Genomic DNA, 25,099 nt, shown 5'->3' with positions numbered 1-25,099 from the left:
GATTGCACATTGTTAAAACAATTTCAGTTATTTCACAGGATTATTCCTGATACCAGAAGACAGCGAGGAAAGCAATCCAACTAATATGCTTGATAGAACCATGCTTGCATGTCTCACCCAAAGGTATATATTAAAAATGAGACCGCCTTGTGAGTTTCTAACCAGCCAATGGTCACATGAACAAGTAAATGGGGATGATCTAGTGGTTGTGATGCCAAACGGGTATGACTATCTTGCATTGGAGGCCAAGATGTTCCCATATCTAGAGCACTTGCTGACCTTACTAGTTTACCACTCCCAGGGTAGGGAGCCTACGTATTGGACATTAGAGAGCATGGGAGTTGGAATGACTATGGTACTAACATAAAACATGGCACATGGTGTTTGTGTATTGCACTCTTAAAAATAAAGGGAAAAACTGTCCCCACACGTCAATAGTAGGTACAAAATATAGACGTGATCAGTTACCATGGTGTAAGTCGAACTGTGAAAATGTGAAGGGAACAGTAAACTACCATGCAGAGACACTAGGTTGCAAGAAGCAATGTTGGCACAAACCAAAAGCAAACCTAATGGTAAGGCGCGACTATTTTGTGAGTGGGGTAGCAACAGGCCTTAAATTCAACAGAATAAAAATAGTGTGTTCTAATTAGTGATTTTGGTTCATAAATTACTTGTTTATACCTTACTACCAATATCACTGTCAAAATCGTGAATTAAGTACGATGCAATAATCTTTAATTGCAGCAATACTCTTGATGCCCACGTGGGCAAGACAGACACGGTATTCTCTTTACCACATAAAAGAATGTTGAAGGTACCACCACTGAAATTAATGGCCAGGTTATCTGGTGCTATTTTAAGTGTAGCTCCTTTTAACCCTTGTGTTTGAACATTTGTTTACACTTTAAGAGAAGCAAGCAACCCAATAGTCTTCTTTGAATGGAGTTCTCTTTCTCTGGTCTTCGCCATCGGCAGGCCCACATTTTTTTTAATGGAAAAAAGAATCTAAATTGTACCTCTGTTTATTGCCACGGTTGATGGAAGTGGTAGTCTTTGGTTTTTTTTGTTCGATTAACACTGGAAATCCGAGGCGCGTCATAAAAAACATATATCGATCGTGGATTCTCTATTTTTTTTAGAGTTTATTATGGGGCTGACTTGCAGATTAGTAGTACTAGCCATGCCTACTAACAAGACCTGAAAGAGAACTTGAATCCCAAAAATGTATTCAGAGTCCATTGCTAGACGGCAGTTCATGAACATCATGTAACTCGTTAACAGAAAACGGCCTGTAAATAAATGGTTAATGACCACCAGCCCAACGTAGGATTGATTTTTTTTATTTTTTATTTTTTAGAAAATCTTAATTTAGCAAGACCAAACCACAACAAGGAAGGGTGTTACTAAGCACATGATATTTAGGCTAGATATCAAACCACCAAGCCTTTATTAAAGGTGAGTAACGCATTCTCTTGTGGCCATTTTCTTCTTGTACATGTTATGTGTTTGAGTTCTCTACCTGATTAACTTCTTGTCTGTTCCAGGTATGGACTGAAAGCCAATGACCAGATCTTGGCTGAGGAGAAGCACAAGGAACTGTAAGTGTATTTATTTTCTTCAATAAGTCATTTATTCACTATATATGCATACTAGTGGATAACTTGTAAGGTGGTAAATGTTTAGTCCAACAAGCCTCAAAAGAATGTTTTTTCACGAGAGGTGGCTGATGGTGCCATCAGAGCGGAATTGTGATGACACCACGTATTTCTCTCCAAGTCTGACCACTATATAATACTCATAGGATGCCCACAGCCAGAGGTAAAATAGGGCTTTCCTACAGATTAAAGACCTTAAAATACCATCATTCTCGTTCAGGACAGCACCAGCATATACACCCCAGAACACTGGAATTGCAGTGAAGGACAGTAAGTACTTCCCATGGCCCTTCCAATTTGACCCTCTTAGCTTTTATATGTAGTTGGACATGCTCAAAAAAGGTTCGAATCTGTTAACGGAATTCAAAACCCTGCTTTTTCAATCAGTAGGTAAAGAGAAGAAAAAGAACAAATTTAGAATGCTAACTTCAAAATATTTTAGTGATGTATTTTTCACTCCTCAAAGGGAAATGTTCGTGGGATGTATAGCTGTAGACAGATTTGCTTTGCATGCTCCTGCCATCTTGTATTGGGCTCAGACATGTACAACTTGTTTTTGCTCAAAGATGTCTTTTTGAGTCACGAGTTATAGTGACTCTACTTATCTCTGGTAATGCACATGGGCTCCATTATTAGATTGTTTTTTTTTTCTCTGCTGTTGTGTTCAGATGTCTGTTTGAGCTCCGGTTCGATGACTCTTCTTTTCGCCAGGCCCTTGGATCTGTTCTTTGCCTGTTGAATTTACAATCCTGCCTACATGTAGGTCCCCACTGCTGTGTACTCCGACTCCATCCCACAGTCGACGTTTTAATACAATACAACACAATTCAGGGCTCCGACCACCATCACTTTCATCCAGAGAGAGTCTATGTGATGGAAAGGACTCTGTTCCCAATCAATGAGAGTACTCTTGTGCGTCAAGCCTCTTGTTATGCAGCAAAATGATGCTTCGGTTTTGAGGAAAGCGGCACATCATTTCGGGTTCTGTGGTGCATTGTCGGCAAGCGGAAGATACTCCTGACTTCAGAGAATGAGAAGATCTGTCTCTACCGGGTGTTTCCAGTGTCAAGATGGAGGGGTTCTCGCGCGAAAATGCCGATTCAAATGACAAAGCTCATGGGCCAGCTGGCTTAGTGCCGGCTCACCCCAGGTAGGCAACGGCTTCGAGCTCCTGTTAATTTATCAGAGGCCTCCAGTCCACCACTGCCTCCGTCATGGTCAGCACCGTAAGTCATAGCTGCATCTGACGCTCTCCTCCCATTTGATCAGTAAGTCCTCCTTGAAGCGTCCTGGGTCAATGCTGACTACTGCTTCGGCACCAGTTCAGAAGACACCTCCTCGGCCTTCCTTGGAGTCAAACTTTCTGAGCCGAGACTCACTGAACCAAAGCCTTCGAGCAGAGACTTACTGACTGGCAGCACTTGGCGCTGAGACCACCGACCAGAGGCACTCCTCGGCTCCCTCAGGACCGCTGTCCACAGCCACATCCTTTGATGCTTGAGGATCTAGATCAGCCAATCCTCAATTGCCCTAAGAGCACCTTGACTCTAGGCAACAACGCATCAGCATGAAGCCTAGCACTAGTGAAATCCTGGCCAAACCTCCCCCAGCATCCAAGGACTCTGTTCCTCACAGGAAATCTATTTTTGCAGAGGCCTTCAACCCACCTGTGAGCCAACGTCATAGAAACCTCTGCTTCATGACAAAAGCACCTCTCCACTGCCTACTGCCCTTTCCCGTCCTCCTCCAACTCCCCCTGTCCGACTCACCCTATACCCGGGTCCAGTTCTCTCCCCTATTCCTTAGTAGTTCACACCGCTGGGAAGTGAGCCAACTTCCTGGGTACAGGAGATGTTGTATAACTCAAATCCTTACCCCCCCTCCCCAAGAGTACGAAGATTGATGCTAGTGGCCAGTCTGACATCCATAGGCATATTGCCAATTTCATAGGCCTTCTTTACCCTTACTACTGAGCCGACTATGATCAAATTGAGAAACTCATTCAACATCTCCCAGACAAATGTAAACAAGCATTTGCAAAGCAATAGGTCGTTCATTAGTTGAATGCAGAGCTATTTGCTTTGCAAATGGAAAAGAACTGCAACGTCACCACCTGACTTTGTTTTTTTTATTTATTGACTTTTGTAGCAATGGCTGCATGACACTCTTAAGCTTTAGATGTTTAAAGATAAAGGGCAGGATGCCGCCTTTGCCACAAAAGTCAATAAATAGACAAGAAATGGATCGGCGTCTGATGAGCAAAATCAAAGACATGCAAATGCCGTACAAGACTAATATAATTATAGTTACAGGATCAGGTGAATTCCGGCTCTACAAAAAACATGCTGATGGGAGAGAGACGTGCACGGAACAGGCGCCATTTGGGTCTGATGAGCAAAAGAGTGTTAGCTCCAAAAGGGGAAAGGCAAACCAAAAAAAGTGCCCACAAGGTATGGTAAATAACATGAAAGCTTAACAGTACATGTAGTAGGGCCAGTCTTCATGGGAGGATGCAAAATTCCAAAAGGAAAGACCACTAAATGTATTCACCAATGAAAAGCCAGCATTTCAAGGGACAGCCACAGGAACCAGTGAAAAAGATGGGCGATTTTTCCAGCCCACATCCCAAATACGGCGTGTCTCAAAGAGACCGCGCAAGCCCTGCCTAGGCGAGACCGAAAATGAGGTCCAGGGGTTAGTGGCGGAAGGCAAAACCATTTCTAATACTAGCATCTGCTGCACTTTAGACGCTGTCAGGGGCCTTAACACTATTTCCCTTTACCACTGCCATGCATGGCTGTGCGTTTCTGGTTTTAAACCGGAGATACAACCGCACCTACTTAAAGTACCCTTTGATGGAAAGGCATCTCTTCTGGGCCCCCAGGTCGATTTGATAATGGAGAAAATTAAGGAGGACACTGATACCGCTAAAGCTATGGTACCCTCCTAACACCAACTGCCTGCAGATCTTTTCTTCGTCTCGCTCCGTATCGCAACAAGTCACGTCACAAGACGAGAAACAAACCTCTCCTGCCAATAGCAGCAGGCATCCTCCCAGGGTTACTACAAGGTAGCGTATAAGGGGAATAATGGAAGGGGTAGGTGAAAGGGCACAGCCCCCAAGGCCACCACCTTTCCAAAATAGGTAACACGCTTGTCCTTCTACCCCCTTCCTGACCTTCTAATGCATGTTACGGGAAGGTTGCAGGGGTTCCCGTCTTGCTGAGCAAAAATCTTCTTTAACTATTGGGTTCTAGACATCATACAGGAGGGTATTGCTAAGAATTCACACAAACGACATCAAAGCTTGCCTCCTGCAAACACATTCTCCCCAGAACACCAGCATCTGCTCCTATAAGAGATACACGCAGTACAAGCCAAATGGGCCATTGAATCAGTCTGACACAATACCAGCAAGGGGGTGTACTCCCTTTACTTTCTAAGCCCTAAAAAAGACTGCTCTCTCGGGCACATCCTCGACCTCTGGCCCTTAGCAAGTTCATTCAGTCAAAGCAGGATCACATGGTGACTCTCTAGGGTGTCATCCCTCTTCTACAGGAAGGCGACTTAACTTCTCCCCATCTGAAGGATGCCTATGTTCAAGGCATGTGGGCTGCTGAATTCATATCTTAGCATAGATCGCCGCCTAGTGTTGGGTCGGGATGTTTGCACCTTGTTGTCTTGGAAGAGTCTTCGAAGTATCACAAGATAGGTGACTCCTCCCCTGGACTACAGTGCGCATGGGCATCTTCATCTTCAGATTGTTTTTCTCCGCCATTGGGTTTGGATGCACTTCGACAACTCCAACTTCGAGACCGAAGTTTTCCAACTTTCCAAGGCCAAGATCTTCACACTTTCAATGGTATTGTTTCCGCTCGGTACCCCTCGACTCGACAACTTTCCATCTATATCTGGTACTCGACGCGGGCCGTTGGGCCTTTTCGACGCCACGTGGGCGTCCTGCTGATGGAAAGGACCCCGTTCAAAAGATGCCCACAATGTCGATCCAAGTTTCCACATAGCGATAAGCATATGGTATGCAACAGGGCCTACCTCCAGAGCACAACGAAGAAGACTGTCCAGCTTGTGCTCAGTTCCGGTCGAAGAAAACATCCGGAACCGAAGAGCTGCTCGACAAGAGATGCAGCGACAGGCACCTGAACCGGAAAACATTTTCTATGACGATCATGAGCTCCTAGAGGCAGGGGACTCTGACCTAGAGCTCGACACAGTCGAAGACCAGTTGGACTCCGATGACATCCCACAGGGGCAAACCGTGAGTGCCAAAGCCCCAACCCTGCCTCCACCTCCAGACAAGGCTCTGGTCAAAGCATCGCCCAAAAGCCTTAGCCGCCAACCGAAATACCGATTTAGAAGCCTTGCCTTCTTGCCCGGCTCCGAAGACCATACCCAAGCCTTCCGGTACCCCGGGATCGAGCAAAACACTTCCCAAGAAGGCTGTCAACTCAAAAAAGGCCTCAGAGCGGAGACAGGGCGCCGACACTAAAAAAGTCGTCGAGCCGAAGAAGGTTGCCGAGCCGAAGAAGGTTGCCGAGCCGAAGAAGGTTGCCGAGCCGAAGAAGGTTGCCGAGCCGAAGAAGGTTGCCGAGCTGAAGAAGGTTGCCGAGCCAAAGACTGCCGTCGACCCGAAGAAAGCTCAACAGAAAAATAAAAACAAACAAGCGCCCGATCCAAAACCATCGGCACCAAAGCCACGGACCGAAGAAGAACTTCTTCATCCTGATCCCGTGAGCCCAGAACAAAATAGACTGTATATAGACCCTGATACAGGACACATCAGTTTATAATAAAAACAAGAGAAGACAGGAGGAACAGGAGAAGGAGCTTAAATGTCCAAAGAAAAAGGACTTTAGGACATCCCCTTCAAGACCTTTCACACCTCCTCCTTTCACTCCTGACATGCCTTATGTTCCATATTCTCCTACCCCACCACATTATGATGAGGGAGAAGACATGGGTGTAGATCCTCAACAGGATTTTATAGACCCTGATAATCAAAGAAACCAAGAGCACACATGGGACGATCAGAATGACCCTGATGACCCATATGATACACAACCCATACCCGATCCCTCGACATATCCCACAAAGCCATCTCCTACTGACGACACGCTTTTAACCAGCTACTTGACAGAGCAGCTCAGTATCATAGTGTAGAAATGCACACTGACCCTGTAGAGGAGGATTTCCTATTTAACACCTTTCCAACATCAGAGAAGAGTGTACGTATACTCCCTATGCTGAAGAGAGTACTAAAACATGCACCAGACATCTTTAAAGACCCACCTAGGGCGAGTGTCCTCAATCCTAGAATTGAAAAGAAATATAAACCAGCCCTTACAGACCCCTCTTATATCAAGTCTCGGCTACCACTAGACTCCCTAGTTGTAGCTAATGCCAGGAAAAGGGCAAATTCGCAAACAGGTGATGCCCCCTCCCCCCCTCCTGACAAGGAATCAAAAATGTTAGAAGCCTCGGGGAACAGAGTGGCTTCTCAGGCAGCAAATACCTGGAGAATTGCAAATACAGAAGCTCTCCTGGCACGCTATGATAGAGCACACTATGATGAACTGAAGGGATTGTTAAAACACCTACCAGAACCCTTTAAGGCAAAAGCAAATGACCTAATACAGGAAGGGAAATTAATCACGAACGTTTCTATAAAATGCGCCTTTGATGCAGCTGATACAGCCGCTAGGTCTTTCAACACTAGTGTGTTGCTACGCCGGCATGCCTGGCTCTGCATCTCTGGTTTTAAAAATTAGGTCTAATATACTATACTCAATCAACCAATTAACCAGGATTTCTTGTTTGGCCCTGCTGTTGATACTATCTTAGAAAAGATGAAAAAGATACTAACACCGCTAAGTCCATGGGTGCACTTCAAATCCAACAGTCCAGGAGCTCCTCTTTTCGAGGCTCAGGCAGAGGCAACACATCCCAACCCTCTTCATCATTTAAAAGTACCACACAAGGCACCTTTAAGAGAGGTTCCAATATAGGGGGTTATAGAGGAAACTATAACCAGGGCAGAGGACGCGGTGGTAATGACACCAGAGCCTCCCCCGCCAACAAACGGTGACTTGTTCACACTCCCTCCAGACCACTTAACACCAGTCGGAGGCAGAATAACACAATTCCTACCAGTCTGGAACGCCATTACCACAGACAGGTGGGTGAGACAAATTATCCAGTATGGTTATTGCCTGGAACTCACTTCTACTCTACCCACCATACCACCCAAACACCGTCCAATGTCCAAAGAACACATCACGCTGTTACAGCAAGAGGTGCTATCTATGCTGGAAAAGGGTGCCATAGAGCCAGTCCCATTCCAACATCAAGGGACAGGAGTATACTCTCTATACTTCCTCATTCCCAAAAACGACGGATCTCTGACCAATATTGGACCTCAGACCTCTGAACCAATATATCCACTCTGAGCATTTCCATATGATCACTCTACAACAAGTACTCCCACTACTCCAGCAAGGCGACTTCCTTGCTACACTAGACCTCAAAGATGATTACTTTCACATCCCTATACATCCAGCTCACAGGAAATACCTCAGGTTCACAATAGAAGGTCGCCACTATCAATTCAAAGTTCTCCCCTTCGGGGTAACTACAGCACCAAGGGTTTTTACAAAATGCCTAGCAGTAGTAGCAGCACACCTCAGAAGGCAACACATCCATGTGTTTCCCTACCTAGACGGTTGGCTCATAAAAGCCAACTCATACGGACAGTGTGCAAGCCATACGTCTCAAACAATCCAGCTACTGCACAGTCTAGGATTTTCCATAAACTACCCAAAATCACATCTGCAACCCTCCCACATACAACAATATCTGGGAGCACCAATAGATACCTCCGTGGCGAAGGCATATCCAAACCCAGCCAGGATAGCCAACATACAGTATCTCATTCAAAGATTTCAAATCCAACACTCCCTGCCAGCTTGAGTGTTCTTGCAGCTTATAGGCATGATGGCCTCCTGCATATTCATTGTCCCTCATACTCTGCTTCACATGCGCCCCTTACAGGAATGCCTAGCACAGCAGTGGAACCAAGCTCAAGGGTAACTAAAAGACCTAGTGTTGGTAGACCGTCGCACTTACAACTCTCTGCAGTAGTGGAACCCACAAAACCTTTCCAAGGGGCGACTGTTCCAAGAGCCAGTTCCACAAGTAGTATTAACAGCGGACGCATCACTCACAGGTTGGGGAGCCCATCTCCTTCAATATACAGTCCAAGGCCTTGGACAGTCAAGCAAAAGACACTGCATATAAACCACTTCGAGTTACTAGCAGTATTTCTAGCAATGAAAGCCTTTCAGAAATACTTGAGCAACAAAGCTGTTTTAATCCGGATGGACAACATGACAGCCATGTACTACAGCCAAAAACAGGGAGGGACACGCTCTCTGCAGCTATCTCACCTAGCACAGAGCATATGGAAATGGGCGATCCAAAAAAAACACTTCTCCTGGCAGAACATCTCCCAGGAATAGACGATCAGATAGCAGATCTACTAAGCCGACACAGCCAACAGATACACGAATAGGAGATTCACCCTCAAGTTCTCCAACCATTCTTCCAAAAGTGGGGACATCCAGAAATAGATCTGTTTGCCACAAACAAAAACTCAAAATGCCCGTCCTTTGCCGCCAGGTTCCCACACCCATTGTCACAAGGCAATGCGATATGAATGAACTGGTCAGGCAGATTTGCGTACGCTTTTCCATCAACCCCACTGATTCAGTAAGTGGCACGCAAACTAAGGCAACAGTCACTCACAATGATCCTGGTTGCTCCCGCTTGGGCAAGACAGCCATGGTACACGATGCTCCTAGAACTCTCAGTAGTTCCTCAACAAAGGCTGTGCCTTTCGCCACAATTGCTAACACAGTACCATGGAGAAATCGGGCACCCAGATCTCAATCGGATGAACCTAGCGGTCTGGCTCATTAGGTCTTAAAGTTCGGATATCTTAACTTGCCTCCAGACTGCATGAACATTATCAAAGAAGCAAGGCGCCCCACTACCAGAGCATGCTACGTAGCTAAATGGAAAATATTTGTAATTTATTGTAATAACCAAATCAATCCATTAGATGCCTCTATACAAAACATAATCTGTTACCTGCTACATCTTCAAAGATGTAATCTAGCATACTCATCCATAAGGCTACACCTGGCTGCTATAGCAGCATATCTTCAAAACAGACAGCATGTGTCCCTGTTCAGAATACCACCTATCAAAGCTTTTATGGAAGGACTTAAAAGAGTTATCCCTCCAAAACATCAACCTCCGCCAGTCTGGAACTTGAACGTAGCAATTACCAGACTCAAGGGACCACCCTTCAAACCACTTCATTCATGTGAACTACAATTCTTAACATGGAAGGTGGCATTTTTAATTGCCATTACCTCCCTCAGGCGAGTGAGTGAGCTACAGGCACTAACCATTCAGGAACCCTTCATGCAAATACACCACAATAAGGTAGTGCTTCGTACAAACCCTAAGTTTATGCCAAAAGTTATCTCCACTTTACACATCAATCAGTCCATAGAGTTGCCGGTTTCTTTCAAAACCTGCAATCAGTAGCTGAAAGTGCTCTACACACACTAGACGATAAAAGAGCTCTTCTATATTACGTTGACAGAACAAAATCATTCAGAAAGACAAAGCAACTATTTGTTGCCTTCTCACCACAGCATAATGGTAATCCAATTTCTAAAACTGGAATAGCCATATGGATAGTTAAGTGCATTCAAATATGCTATCAAAAGGCAAAGCACACTTAAACAGTTCCCCCAAAAGCCCACTCAACGCGCAAAATGGGGGCATCCATGGTTTTCCTAGGAAATATTCCCCTAGAAGACATATGTAAAGCAGCTACATGGTCTACCATACACACTTTCACTAAACACTACTGTGTTGACGTGCAAGCTAAGCAACAAGCTGCTGTAGGCCAGGCTGTCCTTAAGACTTTTTCAGACACTGCAGCTGGTACAAGCGACCACCGCTAGAGGAACTGCTATACAGTTTATGCGAAGATATGAATTCAGCAGCCCGCATGTCTCGAAAGGAAAATGCTACTTACCAGTATGCATCTGTTCTTGGCATGTAGGGCTGCTGACATTCATATCGCCCACCCTCCTCCCCGGTGCCTGTCACAGTTGCTCTCCCAAAACAACAAGGTGCAAACATCCGGACCCAACACTAAGCGGCGATCTATGCTAAGATATGAATGTCTCAAAAACCACAGTTGATGGACAGAATGTAGAACAATGTCTTACATTCACCCCAGTACAAAGATCTGGGCCTAAATCCATCGTTTTTTTTGCACTCCACACCACCCTAGGTCAGACAATGGCTATATGCAGTTCGGACTGGACTGTTCCCATGAGGCACAGGGTCAGAGCTGATTTGCATATAGCCAGTGTCTAACCCAGGGTGGTGTGGAGTGCAAAAAAACGATGGATTTAGGCCCAGATCCTTGTACTGGGGTGAATGTATGACATTGTTCTACATTCAGTCCATCAACTGTGTTTTTTGCAAGATATGAATGTCAGCAGCTCTACATGCCAAGAACAGATGCATACTGGTAAGTAGCATTTTCCTTCTGGATATCCATCCACCCTGCACATCAAAGATACCTATGGTTCGTTGTGAGTGGTCCGCATTATCAGTTCAAATTGCTAGCCTTCGGGGTCACCACAGCCACAAGAGTGTTTACCAAGTGCTTGGCCGTGGTAGCTGCTCACCTCAGAAGGACCTTCATCCACGTCTTCCTTTACCTAGACTATTTGTCTGATCAGGAACGCCACGTAGCAGCAATGCTTAGTGCATCCATGGACCACCATAGATCTCCTTCACAGCATAGGCTTCACGATCAATTTGACAATATCTCCCCTCCAGCCCTTAGAAGTGCAACCCTTTGAGAAGATTCTCGTCTCCCAAGTAGGTAAAGCTGATCCAAGCAAGGATAGAAGTGCTCCAAACATTGCAACCACTTTTATAGCCAAATCGTCCAGTAACTGTCAGGACTGTTATGCGCTTATTTAGCATCATGGCATCCTGCATTGCCATAGTTCGTCACACTAGGTTACACATGCAACCATTACAGCAGTGTCTAGCAGCCCAGTGGTTTCAGACAAAGGGTCATTGGGACAATCTAGTGTTAATTTAGGTCCAGACTACTCTCGTATTGTAGTGGTGGAATGTAAACAGCCTGTTGCAGGACAGCCTTTTCTTGACCCTGTTCCGCAGGAGATGGTCACCATGGATGCCGCACTCAATAGCTGCGAGGCGCACCTACAGCAGCACACCATCCAAGGGGTGTGGACACCTTCCCAGTAGGGTCTATACATCGACCTCCTAGAGCTGTTGGCTATACAGCTGGCCCTCAGGGCATTCCTTCCCCCATATCCAGCAGAAGGTATTCTTGGCCTGTAATGACAATAAAACTTCCATGTTTTCCCTGCAAAAGCAGAGGGGACACGCACTCACCCCAGTTGTCTGCTTTAGCCCAGAGCATTTGGCGAGGGCAAAATATCAGTGTACATCTGCACATTCAGTACATTCTCTGAGTAGACAATGACTATACCATACTTCCCTTGCTGGAGGGTACCCGTAGATAGACCTGTTCGCCACCGCCAAAAATGCAAAATACTCAAGTTCACCTCAAGGCTCCCACAGTCCATGGACAATGCAGTATGGATGAATTGGTCAGGAATATATAGTCGCGCTTTTCTGCCTCTCCCACTCATCCCATTTGTGGGTCGAATACTGAGGCAGACCTCCCTCACTCGCACCTTCCCTGGCTCACCACTCTGCACAAACTACCCACAGTTCCTCACAAGAAGCTCCCCAAATGGCTGGACCGCCTCTCTTGCGATTTGGCTCCTGAGGGTTTAGAATTTAGTTACCTCCATGCAGAGTGCATGACCATTCTGAAAGAAGCATACCAGCCCACAACTAAATCCTGCTATGCAGCCAAGTTGACAGTTTGAACACTTCTGTGTCCCTAGACCTATTGATCATCTCTCAGCCTCTGCACAGAACTTTACCTTCTTCACTTAACCCCTTCGCTGCTAGGCCTTTTCCCCTCCTGTGCTAAGCCCTTTTTTGGCGATTTGGGGTAGTGCGCGCTTTGGCCCTTGTAACTTTTTGACCACATAAGGTATCCACGCCAAATTTGCGTCCTTTTCTTCCAACATCATGTGGATTCTAAAGGCGCCCAGGGTTTGTGGATTCCCTTGGAGGGGTCCCGGAAATTAACCAAAATATAGTGTTTTTTTTGTTTTTTTCAGAAAAATGGGGAAAACGGGCTGCAAATGAAAGCCTCTGGGTTTTTCCCTGAAAATGTTATCAAAAAAGGGTTTGTGGGGCTGAAATCTCCATTTTCTCAGCTTTTAGGAAATGAGTCTTTTGTCAGAGAACCGACATTTTTCACAGTTTTGGCATTTTTCTGGGACATAGCCTATTTTTGCTATTTTTAGAGCTTTCCACCTCCTTCCAGTTAATGGTAGAAATGAGTTTGAAAGCAATAATGGATCCTAGAAAGCTGTACATTTTCGAAAAGTAGACAAAATTCTGAATTTAGAAAGGGGTCATTTGTCTAAATCCATGAAGGTTTCTTTATAGAAACTAACAGTTAAATATTGGAATAATTGAAAATTTGTTGAAAAAAATAGCCTTTTGTCTCAACGTTTTCACCTATAACTTTTTCTAATTTTGACAGCTCTTGGAAAGCAATATACCGTTACATCCGTTAGACCTTCCTGGTTGTGGGGATATATAGGACTTGTAGTTTTACCAAGAACCCGACGAACCCAGATCCAAAAACTGAGCAGCAACTTGCAATGGTATTTTTTCATTTACTGGGTATAGAGCACTTTGTCTTGGAAAATGTATACATGGAAAAATCTGTATGAAAGACACCTATGTATTTCTGAATTGGGTACAAATTATAGAGTTCAGAAACAGTATATAATTGCTAATTTTCAAAATTGGGAATACTCATACTAGCATGAGAATTATTAGTCATTTTTCAAATTTTTTTTTTTTACACAATGTCTTTCAGTGAAAGGGAGAAATGCGCGAAAGCTCAATTGGTAATAACAGTTGATTTACAAATCTGAATTACCCCAAGTCTCCCAATAAAAACGGTACCTCACTTGTGTGGGTCGGCCTTGTGCCTGCGACAGGACACGGCGCAAACTGCAACGTGGTGACACCTAAATTTTGCAGTTACAAATTGACCCTTTTTTAGCAAAGTGCCTACCTGTAGTTTTTGCACCCTAGCTCTGCCGGCACCTAGGGAAACCTAGCAAACCTATACATTTTTGAAAAGTAGACACCCAGGGGAATTCAGGATGGGGTGACTCGACTGCCTACCACCAGGTCTTGTTACCCAGAATCCCTTGCAAAGCTAAGATTTTGACAAAAAAAACACATGTTCCTCACACTTCTGTGGAGGAAAGTTCTGGAATCTGCGTGGATCAACAAATTTCCACCCACCCAGTGTTTCCCCAGGTCTCCCGAAAAAAATGGTACCTCACTTGCCTAGGTAGGCATAGTGGCTGCGACACGAAACAGCGCAAAACGCAACGTGGTTGCACCTCAATTTCCCAGTGAAATCTTGCGCTCTTTGGACAAAGAGACTACCTTTTGTTTTTGTGCCCTAGCTCTGCCAGCACCTAGGGAAACCTAGCAAACCTATACATTTTGAAAACTAGACACACAGGGGAATTCATGATGGGGTGACTCCTCTGCCTACCCTCAGGTTTTGTTACCCAGAATCCCTAGCAAAGCTAAGATTTTGACAAAAGAAACACATTTCCCTAACATTTCTGTGGTGGAAGGTTCTGGAATCTGAGTGGATCAACAAATTTCCACCCACCCAGCGTTCCCCCAGGTCTCCCGAAAAAAATGGTACCTCACTTGCGTGGGTAGACATAGTGGCTGCGACATGAAACAGCGCAAAACGCAACATGGTTGCACCTCAATTTCCCAGTAAAATTTTTCACTTTTTGGACAAAAAGACTACCTTTTGTTTTTGCGCCCTAGCTCTGCCAGCACCTAAGGAAACCTAGCAAACCTATACCTTTTTGAAAAGTAGACACCCAGGGGAATTCAGGATGGGGTGACTCCTCTGCCTACCCTCAGGTTTTGTTACCCAGAATCCCTTGCAAAGCTAAGATTTTGATAAAAAAACACATTTTCCTAACATTTGTGTGGTGGAAAGTTCTGGAATCTGCGTGGATCAACAAATTTCCACCCACCCAGCGTTCCCCCAGGTCTCCCGGAAAAAATGGTACCTCACTTGCGTGGGTAGGCATAGTGGCTGCAACAGGAAACGGTTCAAATCGTATGGTGGTGAATTTACAATACCCAATTGCAAAACAACCTTGATTTTTGGGGGGGGAGGCACCTGAGTCTTTGCCCCGGGGCTCGGTGGTATTCTGAAAAGTAGACACCCGGGGGAGTCCAGGGAGGTATGGCATGCGTAGGTCCCCCAATGTTTTCCTACCCAGAACTCTTTGCAAACCTTAAAATTAGGTAAAAATATCACTTTTCCAAACTTTTTTGCGTGGGATCTCTGTGCCGGCAAAAATGTCCTACCACCCAGCGTTCCCCTTGTTCTCCCGAGTAAAAGGATACCTCACTTGTGTGGGTGGGCCAAAGGCCTGTGTCTAAGGCAGGGGGCTTAATTTGTAAAGCTCAAATACTACCTTTTCAAAATTCATTTTCGGACTGTTCTGCTTTGGGGCACCCACACAGAAGAGCACTTCTGTTCTACATTGGCAAAACAAAACCCTTGCGTAAGACACAACAACTGTTTGTGTCTTTCTCCAAACTACAGAAGAGTATGCCCTTTTAAAACAAGGATTTGCAAGCTAGATTGTTAGGTTCTTACAGACCTGTTATGCAAAAGCCAAAAGACCCGTGCTTTCTCCCTTCCCAGACCCTACACCACTCATAAGAAAGGGGCCTAGATGGCTTTCCTGGGTAATTTCTTTAGCTGAAATCTGCAAAGCAGTTACATGGTATAACCTGGAAACATTTAGCAAACATTTCTGTATGGATTTCTTTGCCTCCCAGCAAGCTAACTTTGGCCTGGCTGTACTGCATACATTTCTCTATCTTTTGCAGCAAACTCCTGCTAAGCCACCGCTTATGGAGGACTGCTTTACAGTCTGTGCACACGATGTGTATCTACGGCTCAACATGCCACAAACTGAAAATGTAACTTAACCTGTAAGCATCGGTTTGTGGCATGTAGTGCTCTAGATTCATATGCGCCCAACCCCTCCCTTGTTGCCTGGGTTATTGAAAGAAAAAAATAATTAATATATCATTTATGTAGTGTGCAGCTGCTTCTCCAGAAGTGTCCCAGTGCTCAAGGCTTGTAAGTGGGAAAGATAATTAGAGTTCACTAAACAGAATCGTTTGTAACAAAGCTTTACAGGCCGTTTCAGTATCCAAACCTCTGAGTGCTTTTGGAAGCAAGTTCCAGTTTTTTGCTCTCAAACAAGAGCGTCCTCCTCCCTCAGGCTCTCCTTGTGTATCTTAGGGATGTAAACTAAGCCCTGGTTAGAGGAACGTAAAGTTCTGCTAGGAACATGCTGTTTTGTTATTGCAGATGACATTATATTTTTACCTTTACTTTGCATGGTCATTTCTGCTCTACCTCAATGCTCCATCTACAGGCTTCCCTGCCATGCGGAAATAATCAATCTAACGGGAGAGGCTATGCCCATGCTCCTTGCCAGAGATGGGTGTAGTCACTATACTTCTTGACTCGCAAAGACATCTTTGAACAAAAATAAGTTGTACATGCCCAATTCTAGATGGCAGGAGTATGCACAGCATGTAAATCTACAGCACCACACGCAGATGCTTACAGGTTAAGTAACATTTTCCTTTGAACCTTCCTACACCTTTAAACCTTTTAATACTAAACGGACAAAAAACACACAAAGCATTTTTCTTCTTTTTTAGAATTACGAAGCAGGTTTTGTTTTAAGCCAAAATCAGTGCCATTTTCCTTTGTAACCGAGGCAGACTCTTCCAAAAATCGAAGTTCACTTCTGTTTGTATGCATAGAGCTAAAATTAAACTCTTGAAGCATACTGCTTTGGTAGAAGTTAGGTTGTTGCCCTTTTACGGTTCACGCCTGGTAACATGGGTGCAGGTGGCGCTACATTTTGAGCATCAATACTCTTTAAACATTCAGTACCTCCTTTGTCATTAAAGATCACAGATATTCTCTGCGGATCGTATTGAAGAAAATCAAAAATGTCTTCTTAAACAATTGAGTTACTGTTTGAGAACATAGAGGGCATGGGATTGGTGCAAGGAGCAATGTTGCCTTCAGAAATAAACGTTGCCTCTACCAGGGTATCCGCTACCCATCTTTGACAGTACAGAATATATTCATTCCAGTACATAGTGTGCTGACTAGTTGAGGCACAGTCTTCTGTCTGTCTGATTCATCAAATTGCTTGTCGTCCTCTTAGCCATATTCCTACATGGTACTAAATTTCCTAGCTTATTCATTTACAGAGTCATCAGTACATATGAACGTTGATGGCCTTTTCTGTGGGTTTGGTCATTCCATCTTTGGGGTACATGAGTTCTTTGAAGAAAGACAGTATTTTTTAGCCACCCCATGAGTTGGGCTAGGTGATTCCAGAGACTGTTGAATCTAATTTCTTGTTGGATTCTTGAGGGCCTGTTCACATAGCCAGTTCCAGAACCCTGCGGGTCCAACTAGCCCAGAATTGGGATAATTTTTTTTTCAATTTGCAGATCAAAAACAAAAATGTAATTCCCTGTGTTTTAAAATTTGTGGCCCATACACTCCTGCCTCATGAAAGGTCATTTTGATCCACTTTCTCCTGCAGTTACTCTTATGACAGAATTTCCAGTATCACAGTAGTTTTTCCTCCCAAACCTAGAATTTAAGGCCATCTTTTTTGTTTTAAGTTCTTTCTTACAGGGGTAAGTCATTCAAGCCTTTAGGATAATACAATTGGTTGCTTTACCTTTACTAGCAAGAGGGAGCTGTGTCTCCTTCGTTTTGCACACTGTGGTTCAGGTTTGAGTTGGTCCTTCGACAATGACATTCTCATAGTAGCGTCCCATCTTCAGGAGAAGAGAAATTAAGCATGTTTCCTATTGGGCTTCAGTATGTTTCACATGAATGCTTATTGTTTTTAGGAGTTCTGAGCTTTATGGCATTTGGGGCTTCTTGATTGGTTATTTGTTCCATGGAGAACAATGCTTTGTGCTTGTAGGTTTACATCCTATATATGAATGTTTGGATCTGCTTCTCGACCTAAAATGTACCGGTAACTCCCCCATGACACATCTATATTTAAAGCCCTGACGGATGAACCTTCCCCTGTATGATTTATAAACCTCAGCACAGACAAAAGCTCTAGAAACTAATGGATTTAGGACCGTGATCATAATATTATACATTGGACAATATTACACAGAAGGGATACTTTGAGAAAAATGTTTAAATATGTAATCTCCAGATGTGACCTTTATCCCCTTCAATAGATCTACTGTTTTAGCCGAAAACTTGTGATTTGATGCTCTGTGCCAGCCACTCTCTCGCCCTCTCCCTCCGTTGTCTGTATGACTTGCATTCATCCCGCCTGATTTGTGCTTCAATAATTTGCGACTAGTCTTTTTAGTAAGCCTCGTCTGCCTTATTTGTTTTTGCTGGATGTGTTGAAGCTCTAGGTGATATTTGAATGATTCTACGTCTCCATAGATCACTGGCTTCAAATTTGAGATTTTACAGATTTGTAGTCAGTGTGGGAAGGTAAAGCAACCTTTTTATGGAAAATCATTTTCGAGGCGGAGGAGAACTCTACACAAATGTTTTTAAAATGTGTCTAATATGCTTCCAGAGAAGGCTCTCATGAAAAGAAGTGGCGAAGGCTGAAATCAAGGCTGTTGAATCTCTACCTTTTTACCTCATCCAGCAGCTTTGCAGTCTAGGGTTTGCAAACCCAAAGTAGTATTTAACAGCTCTGCTCCCCCAGGTAGCCCTTCAGATAAACAGAATCACCATGTCAGTCCTGACATTGCCATCCTAATTTCTGCTTCACTGCCCTCAATTCACATTATGATACTGCTAATGGAGGAGTACATAATACTGCAATGGAGAGGTTTGCATCTTGAAGGAGGTTGCTTATAAATGGATTGAGATTGACAAAAATGTACCAGGCTCTCATTTTCAGTCAGTGGGGAAGAGGAAAAAAGGGGGCGGAAGATTTAATTGAAAAGGAGTTCCATGAAAAGGAAGAAAGGCGCAAAAAGATTTAAAGTCTCTAATTTCTCAGACTGTTCATTATTTGAAGCATAGTAGGTTTAGGCCAGTAAATTAGGCCCCTCAGTTTTTTTAGCACGTTAAACAAATGGTGTGGAATGAAAATAAGGCACACAGAAGAAAAACGGAAGTTGCTATGACAGCGGTTTTTGAGTTTTGACACCTAATGCATTTACAGTTAGTGGATTGAACACCACTGTTTAGGTAGGGACTAGTTCTCGGTTTAAGTTCCGTTTTTGGTTTGTGCTTTAAAAATGGAACGGGGAAGCTGGAGACTGGGTTGTAACTGTTGTTGCCCGTTCCTTTTGACACGAACTCGGCAAATTTCCTTGTTAAAACCGCCTCAGTGAGCAGTTGCTGCTCTAACACTTGCGACTCCGGCCTTCATGGTTCCATGCCAGCAGTCAAAATGAAAGTAAGGCTAGTGATGGAAGATGAAAACATATTCTCTACATAAGTTAGAGTTTGGCGTACCTCAGATCACCAAAAGATTTTGGCCATTATAGCTAGAGCAGATAGTTTGCTGAGGATTGCCTGCCTCCTGTGTCTCTCTTAATACTGCTGTGAATTCTGCAGGAAGCTCTTGTCCCTCTGTGACAATACACCTTATTTACGGTAAACTCTGCAGGGGGATGCTTCTCTCCGTGGCGACTAATCCATTTCTTAGCGTTGTCTCTATCTGTTGATTTATTCCATGGCCTTGCACAGTGTGTCTTTACATATTTGGCGCCAGGTATTTTGGCTGGGAACAGACCTGTCTCCGTAACCTATTGGGTCTGGCTCAACAGCACAGCTGTTGGCGGACATTTTAGGTTTAACGCAACAAGAGCGTTAACCAGCACTACTGAGAGAGGGGTTGTAGTTTCTCCCATGTGTTGATCTTACTCCGAACAGTTTGTGATCAGTCAGAAGTATGCTTTTCAGCCCCCATAAGAAGCTGTCCAAATGGCCTATTGTTGCAGGAAGCTTTGAACTCCTTGACATATTGTAAAACTAAAGTCTTAGGAACAATTAATTGATCCTAATGAGTTTTTCTGACTGTCTAGACTATTAATTTTATCCCTGAATTGATTAATCTTGTAATCACACAATTTTGAACGTCCTACATTTTATGCCCACGGACCTTTCTGTCCGTTGCAGTAACTTTAATCACTTTTCAGTGCAGAGCTTTTTAATTTTTACTCTGGTTTATATTACATCAAGCAACACTTGATTGCGGTGACATTTCTGCAGGTCTCTAAGAAAGTATTTGCTTTGAATTACATTAGCTATTTTCAGGCCACACTTTTTTTCCCCACAAGTGGTCCTCTGGGAGAATTTCTTAGATTTGGGATTGTTCTGCTTAGGTGGCATACGAGCTGCTGCTAGGGGTTTACCCTGCTAATCGAGTAAGGGAGAGTGTTTTTGAAACTCTCAAAGATACTTCCAGTGTACACCCTTTATCTTGTCCACAAGTTTAAGGTCCTATTTCCGTGTTTGGGGGCGTTGCCCACACATAAATTATACCCAGGCCAAACTCTTCTTTGCCGTTCCCCCTGAAACGAGCAGAGTATTCACACCACCAGTACAGTGCAGTGCTGCTGTGAATGCATCAAGTGTTGCCTTCACTCTCTGCTTTGATGTATTTTATTGTAATTGTATTTATATAGCGCTTACTACCCCTGATGAGGCGTCTAAATGCTTTTTCGGTGAGTAGCACGCTACTCAGGAACTCACTAAGGATTATTGGTGAACTAATATAATGAAACTGTGAAAGTAATTTGAGTGGTGGATATGTTATTTGGATTGAGCAGGATAGTGGGCATGTGAAGGTCAGACGTCCCTCTCATTGCGATGTGCAATAGCCTTTGCCTTTACTAACTTCGCAGCCAAGACAGCTAGTGGAGAAGAGTCCCCCTTTTTAGGTCGAGTTTACTCGAACCTATTACTGCTAAACCAGAAAATTCCTAACAGGCGGATTTCAAACAGTTCACAAGAATAGAATCACGTGACAAGCTCCTCATGCACGAGCTTGCCCCAGCCTTCCCCCTGCCAGCAGCATTTCTCCTGCACTCTGCCCACCCCCCTCCCTCTCCATATGGTACGCTCTGCCTCAGGCCAGCATCTCTCCTCCCATAATTATTCACTGCAGGGCCTGCGTCTCGTCACCCTTCCTCCCAGTCCCCACAAGCAGGCAGCAGCTTCAAAGGGATCTGCTTCCCCGCCCACTGCTTCACACTTCACGGCCTGGCGGCCGTGACGCGCATTACTCCTTCCCCCTCCCCACAGCAATGCCGAGAGCTTGTTGTGCTCTAGCCTTGATTCTATGAATATGAGCAAATGAAATCTGGATGCTTGTGCGTGTTGCTTTATCTTCGCTGCTTTTAATACACATTTCTGGTATTTAAGTGCGCTATTGAACCACTTATTTTTGGCCAAACGCTGTTAAAAACAACCGTTGCCATTTGTATGCTCTCAGAAAGCTTTTGATCTCTTCTTGCATTTGTTCCCCTGTGCTGCTTGCATAAATGAGGAATCTGTTTTCAACTGTTATATTAAAAACGTTATTGCTTTATTGAGTCACGTAGGTGCTCAGCCCGCCTTTTGCCTGCCTTCCGCTCCAATTTTTACAGTAGGGTTATAGAATTTTGAGTAACCCATGAGTGGTGTTTCTCCACAGCTCCAGGTCTCCTGGAGACGTCTTATATCAAATGATCTTAAGTGGGTTTCTGATTCAGGATCTAATGCAATCTTGCCTGCTCTTGCGATGTTCCACGGTGTCAGAGTAATCTTACTGTGGGGCATACAGTAGGCGCTCTTGTTGATAAGTGGATGCTAGGATCGCTTGTGAAAAGCTTCCATTAGCCCGTTGGTGTTTAAGTTACTTGGTGTTACTGTTACCCGTCCCTTTCCTCCCACACGCGTCTGAATTACAGTGCCTTAGACTAGTGTTCCTGACACACATTCTTGACCCAGGTGCACGGGCTGCAGACGCAGCCTTGTGACGCGCTTCGGGAATCCGGACGTGCCTGTGAGCTTGAGGCCTCCCCCACCCCCTGGTGTGCAGTGATTCTATATGTGGAAGCGGCGCGTCAGCAGGGATGATGGAGTGGATCGAAGTTTGAGGCTGGTGCGCGTCAGCGCCGTTCCAGGCTCGTGCGTCTTCCTGCTGCGCGCGCTTCGTGGAAGAGGGGAGAGCCGCCTGTATGCTTTCAGAATAATCCATCACTTGATCCTTATCACACAGCAAACGTACTGAAAGAAACAACGGCTAGTCCGGACTCACGAGTCGTCAACAAACCATCTTAAGTGTTGCTCATTCACATTGAGCCTCAAAAACAACACATAAAATCCGGATCAGAGCATCATCTCGGCGAGAGCACAGAGCATACCAAGCTACGGAATCACAACCTCCGTGCACGTGACCTCTCTGCTACTGCACAGAACATCTCAGTCATTTTAGGTGGCTTTATAGCCTGTGCGAGCCATATCACGACTATTCTTCAGGGCTCCTCAACCGACGCAAAAGCCACTAAACCGTTAATCTCTGCAATGTCTGCATAACCTCAATTAGTGCGAAGAACATCCGAGTGGAGCACTAATGAGCGCAGTCAGAGCAGAGAGGGTCTCAAATATTGCACCACATATTTCAAACACTGAACATAGTGTCGCTGCCACTGCAAGAGCCTCTGAACCAAGCACTTGACCTCTTAATTAGCGCTCACATCTCAAGCAGTGCATGAAGCATCTGAGCCAGCACAAGGGGCCTCTCATTCAATACAGCAACTCAACCACCGCACATTGCGCCACAAGCAGTGCACATTGCGCCACAAGCAGTGCACATTGCGCCACAAGCAGTGCACATTGCCCCACAAGCAGTGCACATTGCGCCACAAGCAGTGCACATTGCGCCACAAGCAGTGCACATTGCGCCACAAGCAGTGCACATTGCGCCACAAGCAGTGCACATTGCGCCACAAGCAGTGCACATTGCACCACCACAATTCCATTGAGTACTCTAACCTTTAAAAATAGCATCTGAACTGTTACACAGGACATTTCACCATTGCACAATTGTAAATGCACGTTGCACTGATCACATGTGCACAAGGCTTCTCACTGTTGCATGGATCTTCCTGATCATCACACAGAGTAGTTAAAGCACAGTGCATAGTTTCTCAGCCAGTGCACAGAACATCTTGACAACTGCACAGATCTGACATTTGCACAAGACTCCTCAACCATTGCACTGAGAATCTTAACCCTTGTACAGTGTCTTCTGATAATGGCATAGAGTATTTAAATCATTGCACATAGCGCGTCAGCCTTTGCACGTAACACAAGCAGTACACATAGCATAACCACCATTCATGGAGCACTCCAAACTTTACGTAGCATCTGAACTATTACACAGGACATTTGACCACTGCACATATGCAGTTGCACGTTGTACTGATCACCTCAACATGTGCACAGAGCTTCTTAATCGTTGCACAGAGGGGTTCAACCATTGCACAGATCTTCCTGATCATCATATATCATATTTAAATCACTGCGCTTAGTTTCTCAGCCAGTGCATAGAGCATCTTCACAACTGCACAAATCTCACATTTGCACAAGACTTCTCAACTGTTGCACTGAGGATCTCAACCAGTGTACAGCGCCTCCTGATCATGGCTCAGACCATTTCAGTCATTGCAGCTCAGCCAGTGCACAGACTATCCTTCTTTAACTCCCTGTTCTATTCTCTTCTCCTGTGCTGATTTGCTGCTCTCTTCCACCCGCCTCCTTCTTTAACTCCCTGTTCTCTTCTCCTGTGCTGATCTGCTGCTCTCTTCCACCCCACCACCTTCTTTAACTCCCTGTTCTCTGCTCTTCTCCTGTGCTGATCTGCTGCTCTCTTCCACCCGCCTCCTTCTTTAACTCTCTGTTCTGTTCTCCTATGCTGATCTGCTGCTTTCTTCCACCCGCCCCCTTCTCCAACTCCCTGTTCTCTTCTCCTGTGCTGATCTGCTGCTCTCTTCCACCGCCTCTTTCTTTAACTCCCTGTTCTGTTCTCCTATGCTGATCTGCTGCTTTCTTCCACCCGCCCCCTTCTCCAACTCCCTGTTCTCTTCTCCTGTGCTGATCTCTTCTGCGTACATCCTTCTGTAACCGGACACACACATACATACAACCACACACATACAACCACACACACAACCCCACAACCCCACAAACACACACAACCACACACACAACCACACACCCAACCACAACAATACACCTAACCACACATACCCACAACCACACCCAGCCACACACCCAGCCACACACCCAGCCACACACCAGCTTTATTACAAATGTCACAAAAAGATGTTAATATTTCACTTCTGTTCTTGGATTTTCGTCGCAATAAAATACACTTAACATAATCTTCACAAAAGTTATTCACAAAAGTTTAAGCTATTGCCATTATAAATTACAATCACTTTTATTTAAGTATTAATTATTTTAAAAAATGTAGCTATTGTTATTTGTAATATCAATACATCTAAGTCACGTAAATACAAAACATGTTGCATTACAAATGCTATAGGTGTAACATTTTTAAAAGATAAAAGTATTGGCATTGTAAATGACAAAGCTATTAATTTCGCTATTTTCAAAACAGAACACATAAATAAAAAATGTGTCATTTACAAGACCAATAGCTCTAACTTTCCTAATGCGAGACCTATTGCAAATGCTTGTTTTGTCCTGTGTACAGCATGTGATCTTATCAGCCATGCCCCTAGTTTCGAACTGTTCTCATCATGCAGGACATCTCCTGACCAGCCACAGGGCAGTTGCTTTTGAAGGCTCTAAACTCGTCCAAAAAAAACCCACTTGCGCTGGAGGGGTCTGGCAGAAGGAAGGGAGAGTAGAATGTGAGTCCTTTTGAGAGTGCCGTGGTTTGCTTTGTGCTGACCGCTGCAGAGATCAGGAAACACTGGGTCTCCTCAGCACACAAGATTCTCCAGTCTTCCGAGTGTGCCAGTGTTTATAGCAGATGCAGTCAAATGAGCTCATGGACTGAAGCCAAACCTCGGGAGAGGAGCCC

The 25,099-nt window shown here is 44.6% G+C and overlaps 1 protein-coding gene across 4 annotated transcripts in view; it reads left to right on the top strand.

Annotated features, from left to right (window-relative positions):
- The window catches only part of ADK (adenosine kinase), a 723,202-nt gene that overhangs the window by 256,075 nt on the left and 442,028 nt on the right, over positions 1-25,099 (top strand). For all 4 annotated transcript variants that reach the window (XM_086921819.1, XM_086921818.1, XM_086921821.1 and 1 more), the window contains exon 3: positions 1,548-1,601. In XM_086921819.1, coding sequence (XP_086777945.1) covers positions 1,548-1,601 — 54 coding nt within the window. The remainder of the gene's footprint in view (positions 1-1,547; positions 1,602-25,099) is intronic.

The sequence above is a fragment of the Lissotriton vulgaris genome, chromosome 5 (genome assembly GCF_964263255.1).
Source record: "Lissotriton vulgaris chromosome 5, aLisVul1.2, whole genome shotgun sequence".
Lineage (NCBI taxonomy): Eukaryota > Metazoa > Chordata > Amphibia > Caudata > Salamandridae > Lissotriton > Lissotriton vulgaris.
This window is presented reverse-complemented; position numbering and strand designations above follow the sequence as displayed.